This window comes from Crotalus tigris, unplaced genomic scaffold (assembly GCF_016545835.1).
Source record: "Crotalus tigris isolate CLP2741 ecotype Arizona unplaced genomic scaffold, ASM1654583v1 scf7180000017690.20705106771:4171800, whole genome shotgun sequence".
Lineage (NCBI taxonomy): Eukaryota > Metazoa > Chordata > Lepidosauria > Squamata > Viperidae > Crotalus > Crotalus tigris.
Window position 1 is genome coordinate 432,866 of NW_024096569.1, and position 19,635 is coordinate 452,500.

The following is a 19,635-nucleotide window of genomic DNA, read 5'->3' on the forward strand; positions in this document are numbered from 1 at the left end:
GTCATCTAGTCCAACTCCCTGCTGAGGCAGGAAACCCTACACCATTCCAGACAGTTACCACGGTTTGTTTAGTGACCAAGCTTACAATAGCGTTGAAAAAAAGGGACTTATGACCGCTTTTCACATTTAACGACCACTGCAGCGTCCCCGGGGGGGTCACGTGATCAAAATTCAGACGCATGGCCACTGACTCGTGTTTACGACCGTCACGGTGTCTCCCGGGGGGGTGGGTGTCACCTGATCCCCTTTTGCGACCTGCTGATGATGGGGGAAGCCCGGATTCACTTAACGACTGGATGGCTGACTTATCCCCAGCAGTGATTCACTTAACAACCGAGGCAATGAAGGTCGTGACATACGGGGCAACATCGCGGTTAGATGGACTCGCTGTGGGGGTTTGTTGCTCGTTAGTGGCTGCACTTAAGGTTTGGGGGCAGGGGTGGGTGGGGGTTAATATTTGAGGGGGGGTATCGTCTTGTTGCAGCGCTGTGGGGGGGGTGCTGCGATGGTCGTAAGGGCGAGGCACAGCCGTAAGTCATTTTTTTTTTCAGTGCATCATAACTTCAAGTGGTGGTGAATGGTGGTGAGGACTAGCTGTAAAGCCAGGACAGAAAGCACTCTAGGAGTGGCTCTTCCTCCTGCCTCCTCTTCCTCACTCCTTCCCCTCTTTTCCACTCTTCCTCTTCCTCTCCTTCCCTGTGTCTCTTCCTTTTCTTCCCTGTCCCTTCCTCCCCCTCTTCCCTTCTTCCTCCCCCTCCCTGTCTCTTCTCTTCCTCTTTCTTCCTTTTTCCTGTCTCCTCTTTCCTTCCTTGTCCTTTTCCATGCCTCTTCCCTTCCCCTCTTCTTCCTTTCCCCTTCCCCTCCTTCTCTTCCCTGCCTTTCTCTTCTTCCCTTCATTCTCCTTTTCCGTGCCTCTTCCCTTCCCCTCCTCTTCCTCCCCCTCCCTGCCTCCTCTTCCTTTCCCCTTCCTCCCCTTCCCCTCCTTCTCTTCCCTGCCTTTCTCCTCTTCTCTTCTTCCCTTTCTCCCCCCCTGTTCCCTTCCCTCTCCTTTTCCGTGCCTCTTCCCTTCCCCTCCTCTTCCTCCCCCTCCCTGCCTCCTCTTCCTTTCCCCTTCCTCCCCTTCCCCTACTTCTCTTCCCTGCCTTTCTCTTCTTCCCTTCTCTCTCCTTTTCTGGGCCTCTTCCCTTCCCCTCCCCCTCCCCGCCTCTTCCCTTCCTCTCCTCTTCCTCCTTTCCCCCCCTCCTGCTTCCTCCTCCTCCACTCCCCCACGCCTCTCCCCTCTCTCCCATTCTCCTCCAAAGATACCCCAGGAGCACCCTCACAGCTGCTCACCTTTATTGCCCGTATTTGACCCCTATTTACATCAGAAAAAGAGACAGCCAGGAAGGCGCCCCGTTTTTGCCCACCGCCCCCTCCCCCATTTAAGGCACCTGGGCATCTGGCGAGGGGGCAACCTGGACCCTCCCCATTTGCCCCCTCCCCAGACAGCGCGAGAGTCCACGCAAGAGAAAAAAAACCCTCTACATAGTTCAAGCGAGCCGTGCTTCTAAATAAGAAAACCCGCAGATCCTCGGAAGAAGGCGAGAGGTCTCAAACGAGCCAGTGGGCCAGCCCAGTTGAGGTGTACCTCCTCAAAGAGGACTAGGAGCTTGTGTCCCGAGGTTCAGAGGAGGGCTGGGTCAAGTGGACCACTGGCTTCGGTGTCTCTTGGGCCAAAAGGAATAGAAGGGAGCTGGCCGGTTTGCAAGTTTGGGCCGGCCATCGTCCTAAGCGGCTGGACACTCGGCCACGAGTCCGTGGGGAGCCTGGGGAAGGCCCAGGGGGCTCTCCTGCCCGCCAGCACCGGGGAGCTGGGATGCTGGGTCGGGTGGGCCCTTCGGGACAGACCCCTGGCTCTCTCCCCCCCCCGCCCACCCCTGGGTGCCTGCTCAGGTCCGGAGCCCCCGGCTGAGCACGTAGCGGGAGGCCATGGCTAAGTTCCAGCGGTGCTTCTCCAGGATCCGACGGCATTCGTTCCACGAGAGGGAGCTGAGGTTGAAGAGCTGGTGGACCTGTGGGAGGGAGGGAGGGAGGGAAAGAGGAAGGAAGAAGGGAAAGAGAGAGGGAAGGAAGAGAAGGAAAGGGGAAGGCAAGAGGGAAGGAGGGAGGAAAGGAAGACAGGAAGGAAGGGAGACGGAGGGAAGAATAGAAGGTAAAAGGAGAGAAAAGCAAGGAAAAGGGAAGGCAGGAGGGAGGGAGGGAGGAAATGAAGGAAGACAGGAAGGAAGGAAAATGAATAGAAGGTAAAAGGAAGGGAGAAGGAAGGAAAGGGAGGGAGGAAATGAGAAAAGACAGGAAGGAAGGGAGAGGGAGGGAAGAATAGAAGGTAAAAGGAAGGGGGAGGAAAGGAAGGAAAAAGGAAAGGGGAGGAAATGAAGGGAAGGAAGACAGGAAGGGAGAGGAGGCAAGAATAGAAGGTAAAAGGAAGAGGGAGGGAAGGAAGGAAACGAAGGGAAGGAAGACGAAGGAAGAGAGGGAGGGAAGAATAGAAGGTAAAAGGAAGAGGGAGGGAAGGAAGACAGGAAGGAAGGGAAATGGAGGGAAGAATGGAAGGTAAAAGGAAGGGAGAGGGAAGGAAGGAAGGAAATGAAGGTGAGAGGGAGGGAGGAAATGAAGGGAAGGAAGGAAAAAGGAAGGGAAGCAAGACAGGAAGGAAGGAAGGGAGAGGGAAGAATAGAAGGCAAAAGAGAGAGAAAGGGAAATTGAGAGGAAGGAAGGAAAAGAACAAAAAATGAAGGGAGAGGTAAAGGCAAGAAAGGGAGCAAGGAAAAATAAGAAAGGGAGAGGGCAAGGAAGGAAGATGTGGGTCATGCAGCTTCTCTGGGGTGCCAAGTTTCCACTCACACACACACACACACACACCACCACCCGAGGCTCCCGGAAGCCCCTCCCTCTCCCGCTGCCCTCCCCATCCGGGTGGCACAGCTGGAAAACCGCTGGCCGGCCAACAGTGGGGGGGGCTGTCTTCCCACCTTCAGCAGCTGGACCGTCTTGGGCACCTCCCAGCTGTTCATGCGCAGGGCCTCCAGACACTCCTCCGTGGTCACCCCGTGCACCCGCTCTTCCACCTGCGGGGAGGGGGGGCAAACGGGCAGCCTCAGCCAAGAGGCCGCAGGGGGCCGACCCCCAACTCCTTCGCTTTGGGGGGGGCCGAGGGCTCAAGAGGAGAAACGGTTGCCAGCTGCCCTCTCCCCCCTTCAAGGATTGGCTAGCCTTCCCCTGCCCAGCCCCTGCCGGGGTTTGGGACTACAATACCCATCTCCCCCAGGAGGGGCTAAACAGAATTCATGAAGGCAGGGGGTTGGACTAGATGACCTCCAAGGTCCCTTCCAACATCATTATTATTATTACTATTATTACTATGACTATTATTATTATTATTATGTTGGTATTATTAGTAGTAGTAGTATTAGTATTATTTCTGTGCTCGGGTGTTTTGGAAATCCGAGTGAGATGGGCAGCAAATACATTGAATAAAGAATAAATTTAACACAGGTAGTCCTCGACTTGACGGCCGCAATTTGAGCCCCGCGTTTCCGCTGCTCAGTGAGACCGTCGTTAAACATGAGTTTTGCCCCGTTTTACGACCTGTCTGGCCACAGGTGTTAATTGTTGCGGACACTTGAGTCGCACAGTCGTTAAGCGAATCCGGCTTCCCCCATGGACTTTGCTTGCCAGTCGGTCGCAAAAGGGGGATCGCGTGACAAATCCCCCCCCCTTCCGGCACGCTGCGACCGTCGTACATACGAGACAGCTGCCGAGCGTCTGAACGTTGATCACGTGATCAGGGGGATTAACTGCAACGGTCTTGTGAAACATGGTCACAAGTCACCTCTTTTCAGCGCGGTTGTAACTTGGAATGGTCACTAAACGGTTGTAAGTCGAGGACTTTGCCTGTAAAGGATTTTTTCCCAGGGGTTTTCTGCTCGGCTCTGGGAAGATCTCCTGGTGGTCTCCTTTTCCTTTATGCAGCTCCATTTCAAGCTGGAAGGCGATCCCTTCCTTGACCCCCTAACCCGGAGTGGGGTGGAAACGACCTCCCCCTCCCCAGCAGCCCAGCCCAGATCCAGTTCGAGAGCACAGGGCCCGGATGGATGCCCTCAGAGTTCCCCCTCCCTCTTTGAAGCAAGACCCGGTGGTGGGCATGGCAGAAGGTGGTCTCTTACCTCCTTGATCTTCTTCTCGATCTCCCCCACGGTCAGCCTCGGCCCGCCGGGAGGGGGTGGCCCCCCAGCGCCTTTGGGGGCCGGGCGGGCCCCCCGCTGCTCCTTCTCCTTGGCCCCCGCAGCTTCCACCTTGGGCAGCGCCCAGGAAGGCAGGGCCGGGTTCGGGATGCGGGCAGCGGCCTTGGGGTTGCGGTACTCCGGCTGGGGGGCGGGCGCCGGGAGCGGGCTGGGCAGGTCGCTGAACCGCCGCTGGGGGGGCTGGCTGGGACCCTCCGTCTGGAACAGCGGGAATCTCGGCTTGGGACGCAGGATGGACCACTCAGAAATGGATTCCAGGCTTTTGGACAGGCCTGAAGGGGGCAGCAGAGGAGGGGGGGCGGGTTTAAGAGGGGCAGAAGACCCCCCCCCAAAAAAAACACCCATTAAGGGGAGGGGGAGACTCACGCGCCAGTTGCAGCAGTTGCTTGTTCTTGCCGGGATTCTGGGGGCCGGGATTCCCCCCGCGCACTTTTGGTTTCTTCCTAGGATGAAGAAGACAAAACACCCGTGTTCCGTTTAGTGACGGCCCGTCACAGGCAGGCCTCGCCTCGCCACCACTCGTTTAGTGTCCGTTCGAAGTTACGACGGCACGGGAAAGGTGACTGACGACCGGTCCTCGCACTTATGACCGTCGCAGCACCCCTGCGGTCACAGCAGGGCGTATAACGGAGCAAGATTCGCTTAAGAAAAGTCTCGCTTAGCAACGGAAATGTTGGGCGGGTAAGTCCAGGAACTACCTACCTGGACCGTTGCTTCACCTGTCCTCAAGGTGTGTGGACTTCAACTCCCAGAATTCCCCTGCTGGCTTTGAATATGCCCAAGGTTGAGGAATGCAGGTCCAAAGAGACACCCTCTGCAGGCCTGGGCTCAAATTTTAGGGGGGGAGGGCTCCTTTTGCACATGCTCAGGAACCCCACACCCTTTCAGAGATTCTCATCTGAAATCCCCGTTCCGATTGCGGTCGTAAGTTGAGGACAATCTGTAATTCTTTCCGGGGCGTCTCGGTTGTGTCCCTGATCCCGTTGACGCGACTCCCCTGGGGTCAGTGAGAGAGCTGGGGTGGGGGTCCAGCTGCCCCCTCCCCTTTCCAGGCTCTTCTGCTTGCTGGGATGGCGTTAGCCCAGCGGTTCTCCACCTGTGGGTCGGGACCCCATTTGGGGTCGAACGACCATTTCACGGGGGTCGCCCAACAACGCAGTCCGCCATTTTTTTCCCCCTTTTCCTTAGCTGTGCTCCTCCCTTTTATTCTATTGGCTTTTGAAAGCCAATAGAATAGACTCTCTTGAATAGAGTCTAATTCTATTGGCTTTCAAAAGCCAATAGGAATTGTCCAGGCTGTCTCTGCCCTGCTGAGCCCGCCAAAAGTCCCATTCTGCAAACGGTGCTGCACCAGTTGAGTAGTCCTCGACTTACAACCTGTTGGGGGTTGCGGCATTAAAAAGGTTGAGAACCACTGCATTAGCCCTACTTGTTGCAGCCTGGACAGAAAGGGCAGTACCACAGCCGGCCACCAGGTGGCAGGACATGCCCCAACACTGGATATGGTCCTGCAGGGATCCTAAGACACACCTTTTCAGTGTGTGTGTGCCTGTGTGTGTGTGTGTGTGTGTGTGTGTGTGTGTATGTGTGTTGCCCAACACCCCCCCACGTACTCCTCCTTCTGCTCCGGAGACCCCCATCCTCGCTCAGGGTCCATGCTCCCGTGACTCAGGTGAAGGAAAGAGCTTCGGATGGGGTGGCTGATCCGCGTAGCTCCAACAGGGGGCGCTGCATCCTCGGCTGCCGCCACGACGGAAGACGGGAACATGCCGACTTTGAGGGTCCGCTTGTTCTGCCCTCGCCAGGTGGACGATTCGGGGCTGGAGGGGCAAAAAAAAGGGGGGGGGAAGGGCTGAATTAGAGGACTACACCCCACGGGATCCCCCGTAGGGGTTTTCAGGAGCCTAAATCTCGGGGAGGGGTCTACAACTACAACTCCCATTGACTTAGGAAGCCGGGGAATGGTTTGGACCAGTGGTTCTCAACCTTTTTAATGCCGCGACCCCCAATCGGTCGTAAGTTGAGGACTACTCAACCGGTCGTAAGTCGAGGACTACTCGACTGGTGCAGCCCCGTTTGCAGAAGGGGACTTTTGGCGGGCTCAGCAGGACAGAGACAGCCTGGACAATTCCTATTGGCTTTTGAAAGCCAATAGAATTAGACTCTATTCAAGAGAGTCTATTCGATTGGCTTTCAAAAGCCAATAGAATAAAAGGGAGTAGCACAGCTAAGGAAAAGGGGGGGGAAATGGCGGACTGCGTTGTTTGGCGACCCCCGTGAAATGGTCCTTCGACCCCAAATGGGGTCCCGACCCACAAGTTGAAAACCACTGGTTTGGACGAAAGAGAATTTGTGGTATTTTTTTACAACTTGCAGCGTCTCGAGGACAAAGAAATAAAATTACTAGAAGCCTTAAGCGAGACTACATTGATCGGTAAAGGTGAGCAGGGAAGGGGGTTGGCCTAGATGACCTCACGGACCTCTGACCTCTTATGACTCTGGGAACAGAGGCGAGAAGCGATCAGAAGAAAAGAACGGGGGGGGATCGGACATTGAGGACTAGAAACTTGCAAAGCAGGATGGAGCTGAAGGGACAGGAAGGCTGTGCGATTGGGAAGGGGGGGGCTGAGGGAGTGCAGACCCCTCCCCTTTCCCCCCCCCACTGAAAGAGGTCCCGGTATCTTCACTCACCCGCCTTCGATAATGGTGACCGGGTCGTTTGCTTCCAGTCTTAGCCATCCGGGCTCACTGAAAGCGCGAATCGCCTTCATCTCTTTGGGACGCAGCTGTGTTAAAAAGACACACGGACACATGTCTGAGGGTCGTGGTCAAAAAAAAAAAAAAAGAAGTCAAGAGGGCCACGTTCCCATCGCTAAGCAAGGCAGTTGTTAAGTGAGTTTTGCTCCACTTTACGACTTTCTTGCCTTAGCTGTTAAGGGAGTCGCTGCAGTTGTTAAAGCGAGTCACCCCGTCGTTAAGCGAATTGGGCTTCCCCCATTGACTTCACTGGTCAGGAGGTCGCAAAAGGGGGTCACGTGACCCACCGGACCTTGCGACCGTCGTAAATACGAGTCGGTTGCCAAGCGCCTGAATTTTGATCACGTGACCACGGGGATGTTGCAACGGTCGTAAGAGCGAAAAACGGTCCTCTTTTTTGAGTGCCGTTGTAACTTCAAATGGTAATAATAATAACAACAACAACAACAACAACAATAATAATAACAATAATAATGAAGTTGGAAGGGACCTTGGAGGTCATCTTGTCCAACCCCCTGCTCAGGCAGGAAACCCTATTCCATTTCAGACCAATGGCTGTCCAGTCTCTTCTTAAAAACTTCCAGGGTTGGAGGAGGGAGGGGGAGAGAGAGAGAGAGAGAGAGAGAGAGAGAGAGAGAGAAGAAAGAAAGAAAGAAAGAAAGAAAGAAAGAAAGAAAGAAAGAAAGAAAGAAAGAATAACAGACTCGGAAGGGACCTTGGAGGTCATCTAGTCCAACCCCCTGCTCAGGTAGGAAATCCGATACCATTTCAGACAAAAGGCTGTCCAGTCTCTTCTTAAAAACTTCCAGTGTTGGAGAAGAGCCATTTGTCTGAAATGATAATAGGGTTTCCTGCCTGAGCAGGGGGTTGGACTAGATGACCTCCAAGGTCCCTTCCAACATTATTATTATTATTATTATCATCATCATCATCATCATCATCATCATCATCTTGGCTCTTTTATGACTTGTGGACTCCAATACCCAGAATTCCTGAACCAGCCATGCTGGCTCAGGAATTCTGGGAGTTGAAGTCCGCGAGTCCTAAAAGATGCAAGGTTGCTTATCCCTTCCCTAAACCAAGGGACTGGCAATCTCCCTGCCTTCCGGATATGAGGACTTCCGTTCCCAGAATCCCTAGCAGCAGCAGCAACAAGCAGGGCCACCGGCTGGGGAATTCTGGGAGTTGAAGTCCACAAGTCTTCAAAGTGGCCTAGATGGACTGAGGCCAGCCACCTGGCTGTCCCAACCTGACCAGCTGCTGGCCAGACAGGAATCTAGATAGTCCTGGACCAAACAAGAGTCTTTTCTCCCCCGACCCACCCCAGGTGTTTGTGTGAACGCAGCCTTCCTCTCACCTCCTGCAACAGGTGGACCATTTCCCGGAATTTGGGCCGGTCTTCCGGGTTGTGGGCCCAGCACTTGAGCGCCAGGGCGTAGATGACCCTGGGACAGTCTTCCGTCTTTTCCAAGCGGCCTCCTTCCCGGTCGATTTTGATCATGATCTGGGTGGGTCAGGAAGGAAAAACAAAGCCTCCGTTTCAAGGTGAGGCGCACAAGTTTTGAAGAAGAGACTGGACAGCCATTTGTCCGAAATGGTGTAGGGTTTCCTGCCTGAGCAGGGGGTTGGACTAGATGACCTCCAAGGTCCCTTCCAACTTTACTACTACTATTACTATTACAAGATCTGCCAGAAGCTCAAAAGTCGCTTCAGGAAAAAAAATAAATAGCTTTTTTGGGCCGTCTTTTATGCTATTTTTTTATAAATAACTTAAGGCGGTGAACGTAGCTAATATTGCTTCCTTCTCCTGTTTTTTTTTCCTCCAACACAACCACCCTGTGAGGTGGGCTGGGCTGAGAGAGGGACTAGGCCAAAGTCACCCAGCTGGCTTTCCTGCTGTAGGTGCACTAGAACTCACCGTCGCCTAGTGACTGGCCCAACGCCATTCAGATGGATTTCAGGCTTAAGGAGGGACTAGAATTCCCAGTCTCCTGGTGATTGGCCCAAAGTCATCCAGTCCCTTCCATGGCTAAAGTGGGACTAGAACTCACCGTCTCCTGGTGATTGGTCCAAAATCACCCAGTCACTTAGACATCTAAGGTGGGACTAGAACTCACCATCTCCTGGGGATTGGCCCAAAGTCACCCATTCCCTTTCATGGCTAAGGCGGGACTAGAACTCACCGTCTCCTGGTGATTGGCCCAAAGTCACCCAGTCCCTTTCATGCCTAAGGCGGGACTAGAACTCACCGTCCCCTGGTGATTGGCTCAAAGTCATCCTTTCGTGCCTAAGGCGGGACTAGATCTCTCCGTCTTCTAGTGATTGGCCCAAAGTCACCCAATCCCTTTCATGGCTAAGGTGGGTCTAGAACTCCCAGACTCCTGATGATTGGCCCAAAGTCACCCAGTCCCTTTCGTGCCTAAGGCGGGACTAGAACTCACCGTCTCCTGGTGATTGGACCATAAGTCACCCAGCCGGCTGTCATGTCTAAGGCGGGACTAGAACTCACCGTCTCCCATCGTCCCCCAGACAGGCAACGGCTCTAACCACTGGCCCCTTCCCTGTGCCGGTTTGGGGGGGTCGCCCCCTGTCGGTCTCACCTGCCTGCCGGTCAAGCCCACCCAGGGCTCCTCGCAGTAGGAGAACATCTCCCAGAGGGTCACTCCGAACATCCAGACGTCCGAGGCGCTGGTGAAGACGCCCAGGCGCAGACTCTCCGGAGCACACCTGGAAGAGCAGCAAGGTGGGGGGGGTCAGTCACCTGGTCACCGCCCACCCCACCTGAGCTCGGGAGGGGCAACGGTCAAATAACATTTTGCCAAAGAGCAAAATTCAAAAAAGGTGCCATTCAAATTCCTGCAGATTTCTCCCCCCCCCTGCAAACAGGCTAAGAATCCTCAAACTTGGATTGCTGGAGGGGGGGGAGAGGGGGTCAGGGTCTCAAAGGCGGTCCTCCATTTACGACGGTTCATTTAGCGACCGTTTGAAGGTACGTTGGCCCTGGGAAAAGGGACTTATGGCCGTGTTTCACCTTTAGGGAACTGTGCAGCCATCATCCCCGCGGTCGCGTGATCAAAATTCACACGCTGGGCAACTGACTCGTACTTATGACGGTTGCAGTGTCCCCCGGGGAGGGGGGGGGGGTCAAGCCATCCTGTTTTACGACCTTCAGGCGAGCAAAGAGTCACTGGGCAAGCCTGTAAGCAGCTTCACCACTGCAGTGACTCCCTTCACATCCGTAGCAGGAAAGGTCGTAAAATGGGGCGAAGCGCACGTCACGGTCTCGCTTAACAACGGAAAATGGGGAGTTCACTGTGGTCGTAAGAAGAGGACCAATCGTATAAACCACCATCCTTCGTACAGGATGAAATATAAATTCGGATAGATGTAAATGGGAAGACAATTTGCTGGCCGAGATCTGCTCTAAGCAGAAAGGAACACCTTTTAGACGCAGAATAGAGCTGAAAGGGACCCTGGAGGTCATCTAGTCCAGCCCCCTGCTCAAGCAGGAGACCCTTCATCATTTCAGACAAGGGGCTGTCCAATGAAGGAAGGAAGGAAGGAAGGAAGGAAGGAAGGAAGGAAGGAAGGAAGGAAGACAAAGTAGCAGAATAACAGACCGGGAAGGGCCTTTGGAGATCTTCTAGTCAAGCCCCCCTGTCAATCAGAAGACCCTAGACCATTTCAGACAAGTGGCTGTCCAGCCTCTTCTGAAAAACCACATCTCTCCCTGAAATCCTGGCATGGTATGTTCATTCAGTCTTGCCAGCACCCCGCAAGGTGCTAGTCCTCATGGCCGCTGAGGGATCAGCAGCAGCCTGAGGAGATGGGGGAAGTGGGGGTTAAACCCTCCCGGCCTCAGAGAGCCTTACCAGGCGAACGGGATGCGCCGGTGGGCGGACATGATGTAGCGGTCACTCTTGCTGGACAGCGGGCGCATGAGGCCGAAGTCGCCGATTTTGGCATGGTCCTCAGAGACCAGCAGGATGTTCCGGGCGGCCAGATCCCGGTGGACGAAGAGCTTGGACTCCAGGTAAGCCATGGCCCCGGCCACCTGGGCGGCGTAGCTCCAGAGCTGGTGCAGAGGGAAGGGTGGCTGGAGCCGGTCGTAGAGGGAGCCCAGCGTGGCCAACTCCGTTACCTGCCAACAACAGGGGTCTTCAAACTTGGCCCTTTGATGACTTGCGGACTTCAACTCCCAGAATTCCTCAGCCAGCGTGAGGGAACTAGGACCCTTTGATGACTTGTGGACTTCAACTCCCAGAATTCCTCAGCCAGCGTGAGGGAACTATGCCCCCTTTATGACTTGTGGACTTCAACTCCCAGAATTCCTCAGCCAGCGTGAGGGAACTAGGACCCTTTGATGACTTGTGGACTTCAACTCCCAGAATTCCTCAGCCAGCGTGAGGGAACTAGGACCCTTTGATGACTTGTGGACTTCAACTCCCAGAATTCCTCAGCCAGCGTGAGGGAACTAGGACCCTTTGATGACTTGTGGACTTCAACTCCCAGAATCCCTCAGTCAGCGTGAGGGAACTAGACCCTTTGATGACTTGTGGACTTCAACTCCCAGAATCCCTCAGCCAACATTGCTGAGGAATTCTGGAAGTCCACAAGTCACCAAAGGGCCAAGTTTGAAGACCCCTGGCCAAGAGGGGTTAACCATGCCCCCCCCAGACCCATTGCCCCATCCTCTGAACCCCCAAATAACCCAGGAAGGGGGGAAAAATAAAATTAATCAGAATAAATGTGCTGGAAGGCAATCCTAGATGGTTTCCCCCCTAGCTGAGTTACACAGGTCGTGCGAACTCGGCGAGAGAATCTTGGCACCCGTGTTCTGGATGCCCCACCCCCACAGGAAAAGTTTGGAAGGAGACTGGAAAATTTAATAGAATAACGGAATAGCAGGGTTGGAAGAGATCCCCAGAGGTCATCTAGTCTAGCCCCTGGTTCAAAGAGGAGACCCTTACAGAATAACAGAGTTGGAACGGACCCTGGAGGTCATCTAGCCCAACCCCCTGCTCAAGGAGGAGACCCTTACAGAATAACAGAGTTGGAAGGGATCCCTGGAGGTCATCTAGTCCAACCCCCTGCTCAAAGAGGAGACCCTTACAGAATAAGAGTTGAAGGGAGCCGGGAGGTCATCTAGTCCAACCCCCTGCTCAAAGAGGAGACCCTTAGAGAATAAGAGTTGGAAGGGACCCTGGAGGTCATCTAGTCCAACCCCCTGCTCAAGGAGGAGACCCTTACAGAATAACAGAGTTGGAAGGGATCCCGGGAGGTCATCTAGTCCAACCCCCCGCTCAAAGAGGAGACCCTTACAGAATAAGAGTTGAAGGGATCCAGGAGGTCATCTAGTCCAACCCCCTGCTCAAAGAGGAGACCCTTACAGAATAAGAGTTGGAAGGCACCCTGGAGGTCATCTAGTCCAACCCCCTGCACAAGGAGGAGACCCTTGCAGAATAAAGGAGTTGGAAGGGATCCCTGGAGGTCATCCAGTCCAATCCCCTGCTCAAGCAGGAGACCCTAGATCTCCAGTGATGGAGCACTCACAACCTCTGGAGGCGAGTCGTTGGGGTCCCCCTTACCATCTTGAGGGGCTGGGTGAGCACCACCCCGTGGAGGCGGAGGAGGTGGGGGTGATCCAGGCAGCACATGGCGTTGACCTCATTGAGGAAGTCAATCAGGGCCCCCGGATCGGAGGAGACGTCCGACCGCAGCGTCTTCACGGCCACCGGGATCTAGGAGAGGGAAGGAACACAGCCGCTGCCTCACAAGGCACAAAGCTCCCTATGGGCAGTCCTCGAATTATAACAAGTTTCATTTAGTGACTGTTAAATCACGGACGTTAAGTGAATCTGGCTTCCTCGTTGAGTTCGCTTCCCAAAAGTTCGCAAAAAGGGATCCACATGAATCCCAGAACACTGCAACCGTCGTAAATACGAGTCGGTTGCCAAGCAGCCAAATTCTGATCACGTGACCGCGAGGATGCTGCCACGGTCGTAAGTGTGGGAAACGGTCATAAGTGACATTTTTAGTAATTTCAAACAGTCACTAAAGAAACTGTTGTATGCTGAGGACACCTACATCAGGGGTCTTCAAACTTGGCCCTTTGATGACTTGTGGACTTCAACTCCCAGAATTCCTCAGCCAGCGTGAGGGAACTATGATCTTTTTATGACTTCTGGACTTCAATTCCCAGAATTCCTCAGCCAGCATGAGGGAACTAGGACCCTTTGATGACTTGTGGACTTCAACTCCCAGAATTCCTCAGCCAGCGTGCCTGGCTGAGGAATTCTGGGAGTTGAAGTCCACAAGTCATCAAAGGGCCAAGTTTGAAGACCCCTGGATTAAGGACTCCTGCTCAATTTTACAACATTTTTGATACAGTTGTTAAACGAATCACTGCAGCCGTTAAGCGAGTCATGCAGTCATTAAGCGAACCCAGCTTCCCTCAATGACTTTGCTTGTGGGAATCCGGCCAGCAAGGTCACAAAAAAGTGGTCACAGGATGCTGCGACCGTCGTAAAACACGTAGCTCACCATGCGCCTGAATTTTGTTCCCCTAACTGTGGGGAGGCTGCGAGCGTCGTAAGAGTGAAAACAGACATAAGCCAATTTCTTTTGGAACAGTCACAAAACAGACCGTCTCTTTTGCCAAGTTGTCAATTGTCGTCAAGTTGCGTTCTAAAGACACAGGCGCCGAGTTTGGCCCGGCGCAGCTAAAGCCAGGGTGGATCTTGCTGAGCAGCGGGCAGGCCTGCAGGACAGGTGCTTACCAAGGCACCCCCCGGCGCGTGCCACTCGGCGCGGTGCACCACGCCGAAGCACCCGTCACCCAGCCTCTCGCAGATGTGGAGGTCCCACTCGCCAATCAGGCATTTGAGGGAGGCGTCGGTGTCCAGGCGTGGAGAAGCCGTTGGCTGTGGGCTGGGGGTCTCTTCGTTTTCTGGGATTCGTCCCCCTGTGAACATCTGGTGAGGCAAAAAAGAGAAAGGAACACATATTGGCACCGGTGCCCATTGTGGTGGCACGAAGCTCTAAACCAGAGTGAAGTCCAGATTTAAATTCAGATTTAACTTGGGGTTCCCACCTCCTCCATCCTCCCCCAGTCCGTAAGATGGAGAAAGGTGCCAAACCCAAACATCTGGATGACTCTGCCAAGACCCATAATAGCAGCGACAGGCACCTGGGTGCAATCCCAAAACATCTGGAGCCGCTTGAATACTGACGGCATTGGCAAAATCCCCAGCGGTCAATTGCGAAAGGATTGTAAGCCGCCCACAGTTACCTTGTGGTCAGATGGGGGAAGGGGGGCAATACATTTTACAAATAGATAGATAGATAGATAGATAGATAGAGAGAGAGAGAGAGAGAGAGAGAGAGAGAGAGAGAGAGAGAGAGAGAGAGAGAGATACATGATAGATAGATAAATACATGATAGATAGATGGTAGGTACATGATAGATGATAGATAGATAGATAGATAGATAGATAGATAGATAGATAGATAGATAGATAGATAGATAAATAAATACATGATAGATAGATAAATACATGATAGATAGATGATTGGTACATGATAGATAGATAGATAGATAGATAGATAGATAGATAGATAGATAGATAGATAGAGATAGATAGAAAGATGATAAATACGATAGACAGATAAATACATGATAGATAGATGATAGGTACATGATAGATAGATAGATAGATAGATAGATAGATAGATAGATAGATAGATAGATAGATAGATACATGATAGATAGATAGATAGATAGATAGATAGATAGATAGATAGATAGATAGATAGATACATGATAGATAGATAAATACATGATAGATAGATGGTAGGTACATGATAGATGATAGATAGATAGATAGATAGATAAATAGATAGATAGATACATGATAGATAGATAAATACATGATAGATAGATAGATAGATAGATAGATAGACAGACAGACAGATAGATAGATAGATAGATAGATAGATAGATAGATAGATAGATAGATAGATAGATACATGATAGATAGATAAATACATGATAGATGATTGGTACATGATAGATAGATAGATAGATAGATAGATAGATAGATAGATAGATAGATAGATAGATAGATAGATAGATAGATAGATAGATAGATAAGAGAGAGATGATAGACAGATGGATAAATGAATAGATGACAGCTTGACTTGGAACAGCTGACAGCCTTTAACCTTTAACCCCCATCAAACAACCACATCTGCCTATTTCAGATCCTTGAGAACGACTCGAGAGGCAGACAAAAAATGCCAAATCCAACCTAAACATCTGGCTCAATGTGAAAAGAATCATAATCGTGATAGGCATCTTGGATGCAATCCCAAAACATCTGGAGCACCCCTTGAACACCATCGGCATTGACAAAATCCCCATCGGTCAATTGCAAAAGGCAGCTTTGCTCGGAAGAGCTGACGTCCTCCAGGGAGGCTTTCAACCCCATTGAACAACATCTGTCCCAGCCCAGATCCTCAGGAGGTGGATAAACGGGCCAAATCCAGCCTCAACATCTGGCAGACTTTGCAACTAACTGTAATAATGTAGCTTCCCTCTTTAACACCATCAAACAGCTACATCTGTCTCTCCCAGATCCTTGGGAAGGACCAGAGAGGTGGATAAAGAGGCCAAATCCAGCCTCAACATCTGGCTGACTTTGCAAACAGTCATAATAATATATCTTCCCTCCTTTATGCCATCAAACAGCCACATCTGTCTATCTCAGACCCTTGGGAAGGACTGGCGAGCTGGATAAAGAGGCCAAATCCAGCCTCAACATCTGGCTGACTTTGAAAACAACTATTTTGTAATAATAATAGAGCTTCCTTTTTCCAATGATACCCTTTTCTCCAACAAAACAGCCACATCTGCCTAACTTAGATGAATGGGAAGGACTAGAAAGGTGGATGAAAAGGCCAGTCTGAACATCTGGCTGGCTGGGCAAGAAACACAAAAATAATAGTACACAAAATTTAATAAGCACGTTCCAAACATCCTCCTGTGCTGCAGACAGGAAGGGCAACCGGGCGAATCCAGCCAGCTGAGGAGCGGGTTTTGACACCTTGCAGGCACAACTGGAGACGGTTCGCGCAAAAGATCGTTGGAAGCCAAAAGGAAGAAAACGCCCCTGTTGTGTTTGCCGACAGCATCGGCGGACACGACAAAGTCAGGAGCTCACAGGCAAATGACAGTTTACAGGATTTGGGTCACTCGCTGTGGCCAATTCCACCGTTGGCGTCAATGTTGTGATGGGGTGGGGGGTGGGGGTTCCTCAGGGATAGCTGAGCTGGGTGGCTTCCTTGCAGACATTTCGTGACCCAACTAAGGAACGTCATCAGTGCTAGAAAGAAAGGGAGATGCACTTCCAGCACTGAGGATGTTCCCTAGTTGGGTCATGAAACCTCTGCAAGAAAAGAGCCAAGCTCAAAGAACAGCAAGGACCCCACAGTTATCTTTCTCCTCTTCCTCTTCCTCCTCCTCCTCCTCCTCCTCCCTCCACAAACGGCATTCCTTTTAGAATTGATAATATTACATAGTTGGGTTATGAAACGTCTGCAAGAAAACAACCTCAGAGAGCATCAAGGATCCCTTAGTCTTTTTCTCCTCCTCCTCCTCCTCCCAAACTCCCTTCTATCACTGATGACATTCCCTAGTTGGGTCATGAGATGTCTGCAAGAAAACCACCCAGCTCAGAAACCACCAAGGACCCCATACTCTCCTCCTCCATCACCATCACCACCACCACCTCCTCCTCCTCCTCTCCGCAAACCCCCCTCCCTTCTATCACTGATGACGTTCCCTAGTTGGGTCACGAAATGTCTGCCAAGAAACCCCCCAGCTCAGGGACCCCCCCCCAGGACCCCGCAGTTCAGCCGTGAGCCACTCACCTTATAGACCCAGGACTTGGGACGCTGGCTTTGACCCTTCCGCCGTTTCAAGGCCTCTTCAAGCCGCCGCTGACCTGTAAAATAAAGCGCCAAGCGGTGGGACGATTCCTCAGTCCGGGAAAACCGAACTGGTGCCCAAATGACAGTTGTTGTTAATAAGGGGCTTTGTGACCTCCTGGAGACAGTTTCCCATATAAGTTCCTTTCTATAAGTCCGGGGTCTCCAACCTTGTCAACTTGAAGACTTGTGGACTACAACTCCCAGAATTCCTCCACCAGTCATTCCCCCCCCACTTTGCTGAAGTCAAGATATATTACGTCTATCGCGTTCCTGCCATCTATTAAGAAAGTTACTTTATCAAACAAACAAACAAAAAAGACGATAAAGTAGTTTGCGCGTTCTGCTGCTCCATTCGTGCTGGGATGATACACTGCCTGACACGTTGACACTATTTACATTCCTTCTCGTCGTAGCCTTGCCAAATTCTGGTAAATCTTGGCTGGCTGAGGAATTCTGGGAGTTGACGTCCACCGGTCTTAAAGTGAGCAAGGTTGGTGAAAAGTAAACAAAGGGGGGGGGAATGCTATGTTTTTATCCACCTGCCAGCAGTTCTAGGAAAGGGGAGACCTTTATATCCAATTTCAATATGGCTACGTCTCTTCTGAAGCCCTTTTTCACCTATACCAGCTTTTTCCCTCTGGTGCCCATTTCTATCTCAATTTCCTGTACGTTCCTCCTCAATTCAGACGTGATCCAAATCATATCAGTTCTTGACCAGGATTTTTGGCTGTTTGAGCAAAAGTTATATTGTAATTTTTGGGGGTTGATTTCCCTAGAGGTATCTTGTATTCTAATTTCCCCTGCCATATCAAGGAATCTCCTGGATAATCTTCCTCTTTCCGGTTCTTCCTGTTTTATTGCTTTTATGATCAATTGTTCCGTCTACTACCGCATTAACATCTCCTACTAGAGACAGATATTTTGGTACTCCCTTTCTATTATTTTTCTATGTAGGCTTTGATAAAATTCTTCCAGATTATTATTTGGTGCGCAAATGAACAATTAACCAGTGGAACAACCTGCCTCCAGAAGTGGTGAATGCTCCAACACTGGATGTTTTTAAGAAAAGACTGGACAGCCATTTGTCTGAAATGGTACAGGGTTTCCTGCCTGAGCAGGGGGTTGGACTAGATGACCTCCAAGATCCCTTCCAACTTTATTTATTATTATTATTATTGTTATTATTATTATTATCATCATCATTATTATTATTATGTTTGCTTTTGGTGTGTAGATATATTTCTACCATTATAATTCTTCCTTCTTTATCTGAATACTGTATATCAATTTAGAATCTATTTTCAATTTCAACAGAGGTGCGTCCCTTTTGAAGCCCTCTTTCACCCTCCTTGTATGCCAGACACCCTCCCCAGCTTTTTCTCTCAGGTGCTCATGAGGACTAGAAGCTTTGGAAGCCTCGTGAGAGACGGCATCTCTGAGCAGACGACTCCGTGACAGGCGCCCTTAACTCACAACTGTTTAGCGACCATTCAGAGTTACAACCGCCCTGAAAAAGGTGATTTATGACCACTTTTCACACTTACAACTGCTGCAGCAGGTGATGTGACCAAAATTCAGGTGTTGAGCAGCTGGCTCATATTTATGATGGGCGCAGTGTCCCCGGGAGTCACGTGATCCCCTTTTGCGACCTTAACACTTAACAACTACAGCAGTTCACGGACAACGGCGGCAAAAACAAAAAGGTCATAAAATGGGGCAAAACTCATTTAACAACCGTCTCGCTTAGCAACAGGAATGAGGGTCGTAAATCAAGGATTTACCCTGTATCTATTTTAAATGGGCACAGGTCCAGTTTTTTTAACCCCTATCCCGTCCTCCTTTCCTACTGCACGCCCTCCCCACCTTTTTTCCCCGCGCACCTCATGAGGACTAGAAACTTGTGAAATCGTAGGAGAGGTGGCAACTCCGAGCGGAACCCCGGCCTCACCTGGGCGCCCCAGGCCGATGCGGTCCAGATCGAGGGGCTTGACGTAGTCGAAGTGGCTGGGACGGGTGACGTGAAGCTCGTCTCGGATCCGGGTGTAAAACTGCTCCAGTTGAATTTCGCTCAGCAGTTGCAGCAGCCATTCGGTGCCGTCGTCTGGTGCCATCGGGGAGGGGAAGGGATCCTACGGGGTGCAGGAGTAGACAAACCTCAGATTGGTGTAAAAGCACAAGCCACCTTCACGGGGGGGGGGGGGGGACTGCTGTGATGCCTGTCAGGGTTTTTGCCCAGTTCAGGTTAGTTGATCAGCAGAAAGATTTTTGTCAATTCCAGACTTCTCCTGCTAGGCATGCAGCTTGGCTTACTGGCTAGAGCGATCTTTTCCTGAGCAGATCTGTGTCCTGCCAACAGATTCCATAAGAAAAAAAAGATATTATCGTTATTTTCTCTGTTGTTTTGCAAATACACTAAGTGTTTTTGTACCAGAGAAATTCCTTCTGTGGCTAACCTCGCTTGGCTAAATAAAGTATTCTATTCTATTCTGTATTTTATTATTCTATTCTATTCTATTCTATTCTATTCTATTCTATTCTATTCTATTCTAGTCTAGTCTAGTCTAGTCTAGTCTGTTCTGTTCTATTCTATTCTATTATTCTATTC

General features: G+C 51.3%; 1 protein-coding gene across 3 annotated transcripts in view; it reads right to left on the bottom strand.

The window, feature by feature from the left end:
* Window positions 1–1,312: 1,312 nt before the first annotated feature.
* The window catches only part of TNK1 (tyrosine kinase non receptor 1), a 23,600-nt gene continuing 5,277 nt past the window's right edge, over window positions 1,313–19,635 (bottom strand). For all 3 annotated transcript variants that reach the window (XM_039337884.1, XM_039337883.1, XM_039337885.1), the window contains 13 exons: window positions 18,979–19,159; window positions 16,971–17,044; window positions 13,820–14,014; window positions 12,629–12,781; window positions 10,913–11,181; window positions 9,641–9,767; window positions 8,398–8,544; window positions 6,975–7,069; window positions 5,897–6,103; window positions 4,650–4,726; window positions 4,206–4,555; window positions 3,012–3,107; window positions 1,313–2,051 (listed from right to left, as the gene is read on the bottom strand). In XM_039337884.1, the coding sequence (XP_039193818.1) occupies window positions 1,929–2,051; window positions 3,012–3,107; window positions 4,206–4,555; window positions 4,650–4,726; window positions 5,897–6,103; window positions 6,975–7,069; window positions 8,398–8,544; window positions 9,641–9,767; window positions 10,913–11,181; window positions 12,629–12,781; window positions 13,820–14,014; window positions 16,971–17,044; window positions 18,979–19,141 (2,076 nt within the window). In that variant the 5' untranslated portion in view covers window positions 19,142–19,159 and the 3' untranslated portion in view covers window positions 1,313–1,928. The remainder of the gene's footprint in view (window positions 2,052–3,011; window positions 3,108–4,205; window positions 4,556–4,649; window positions 4,727–5,896; window positions 6,104–6,974; window positions 7,070–8,397; window positions 8,545–9,640; window positions 9,768–10,912; window positions 11,182–12,628; window positions 12,782–13,819; window positions 14,015–16,970; window positions 17,045–18,978; window positions 19,160–19,635) is intronic.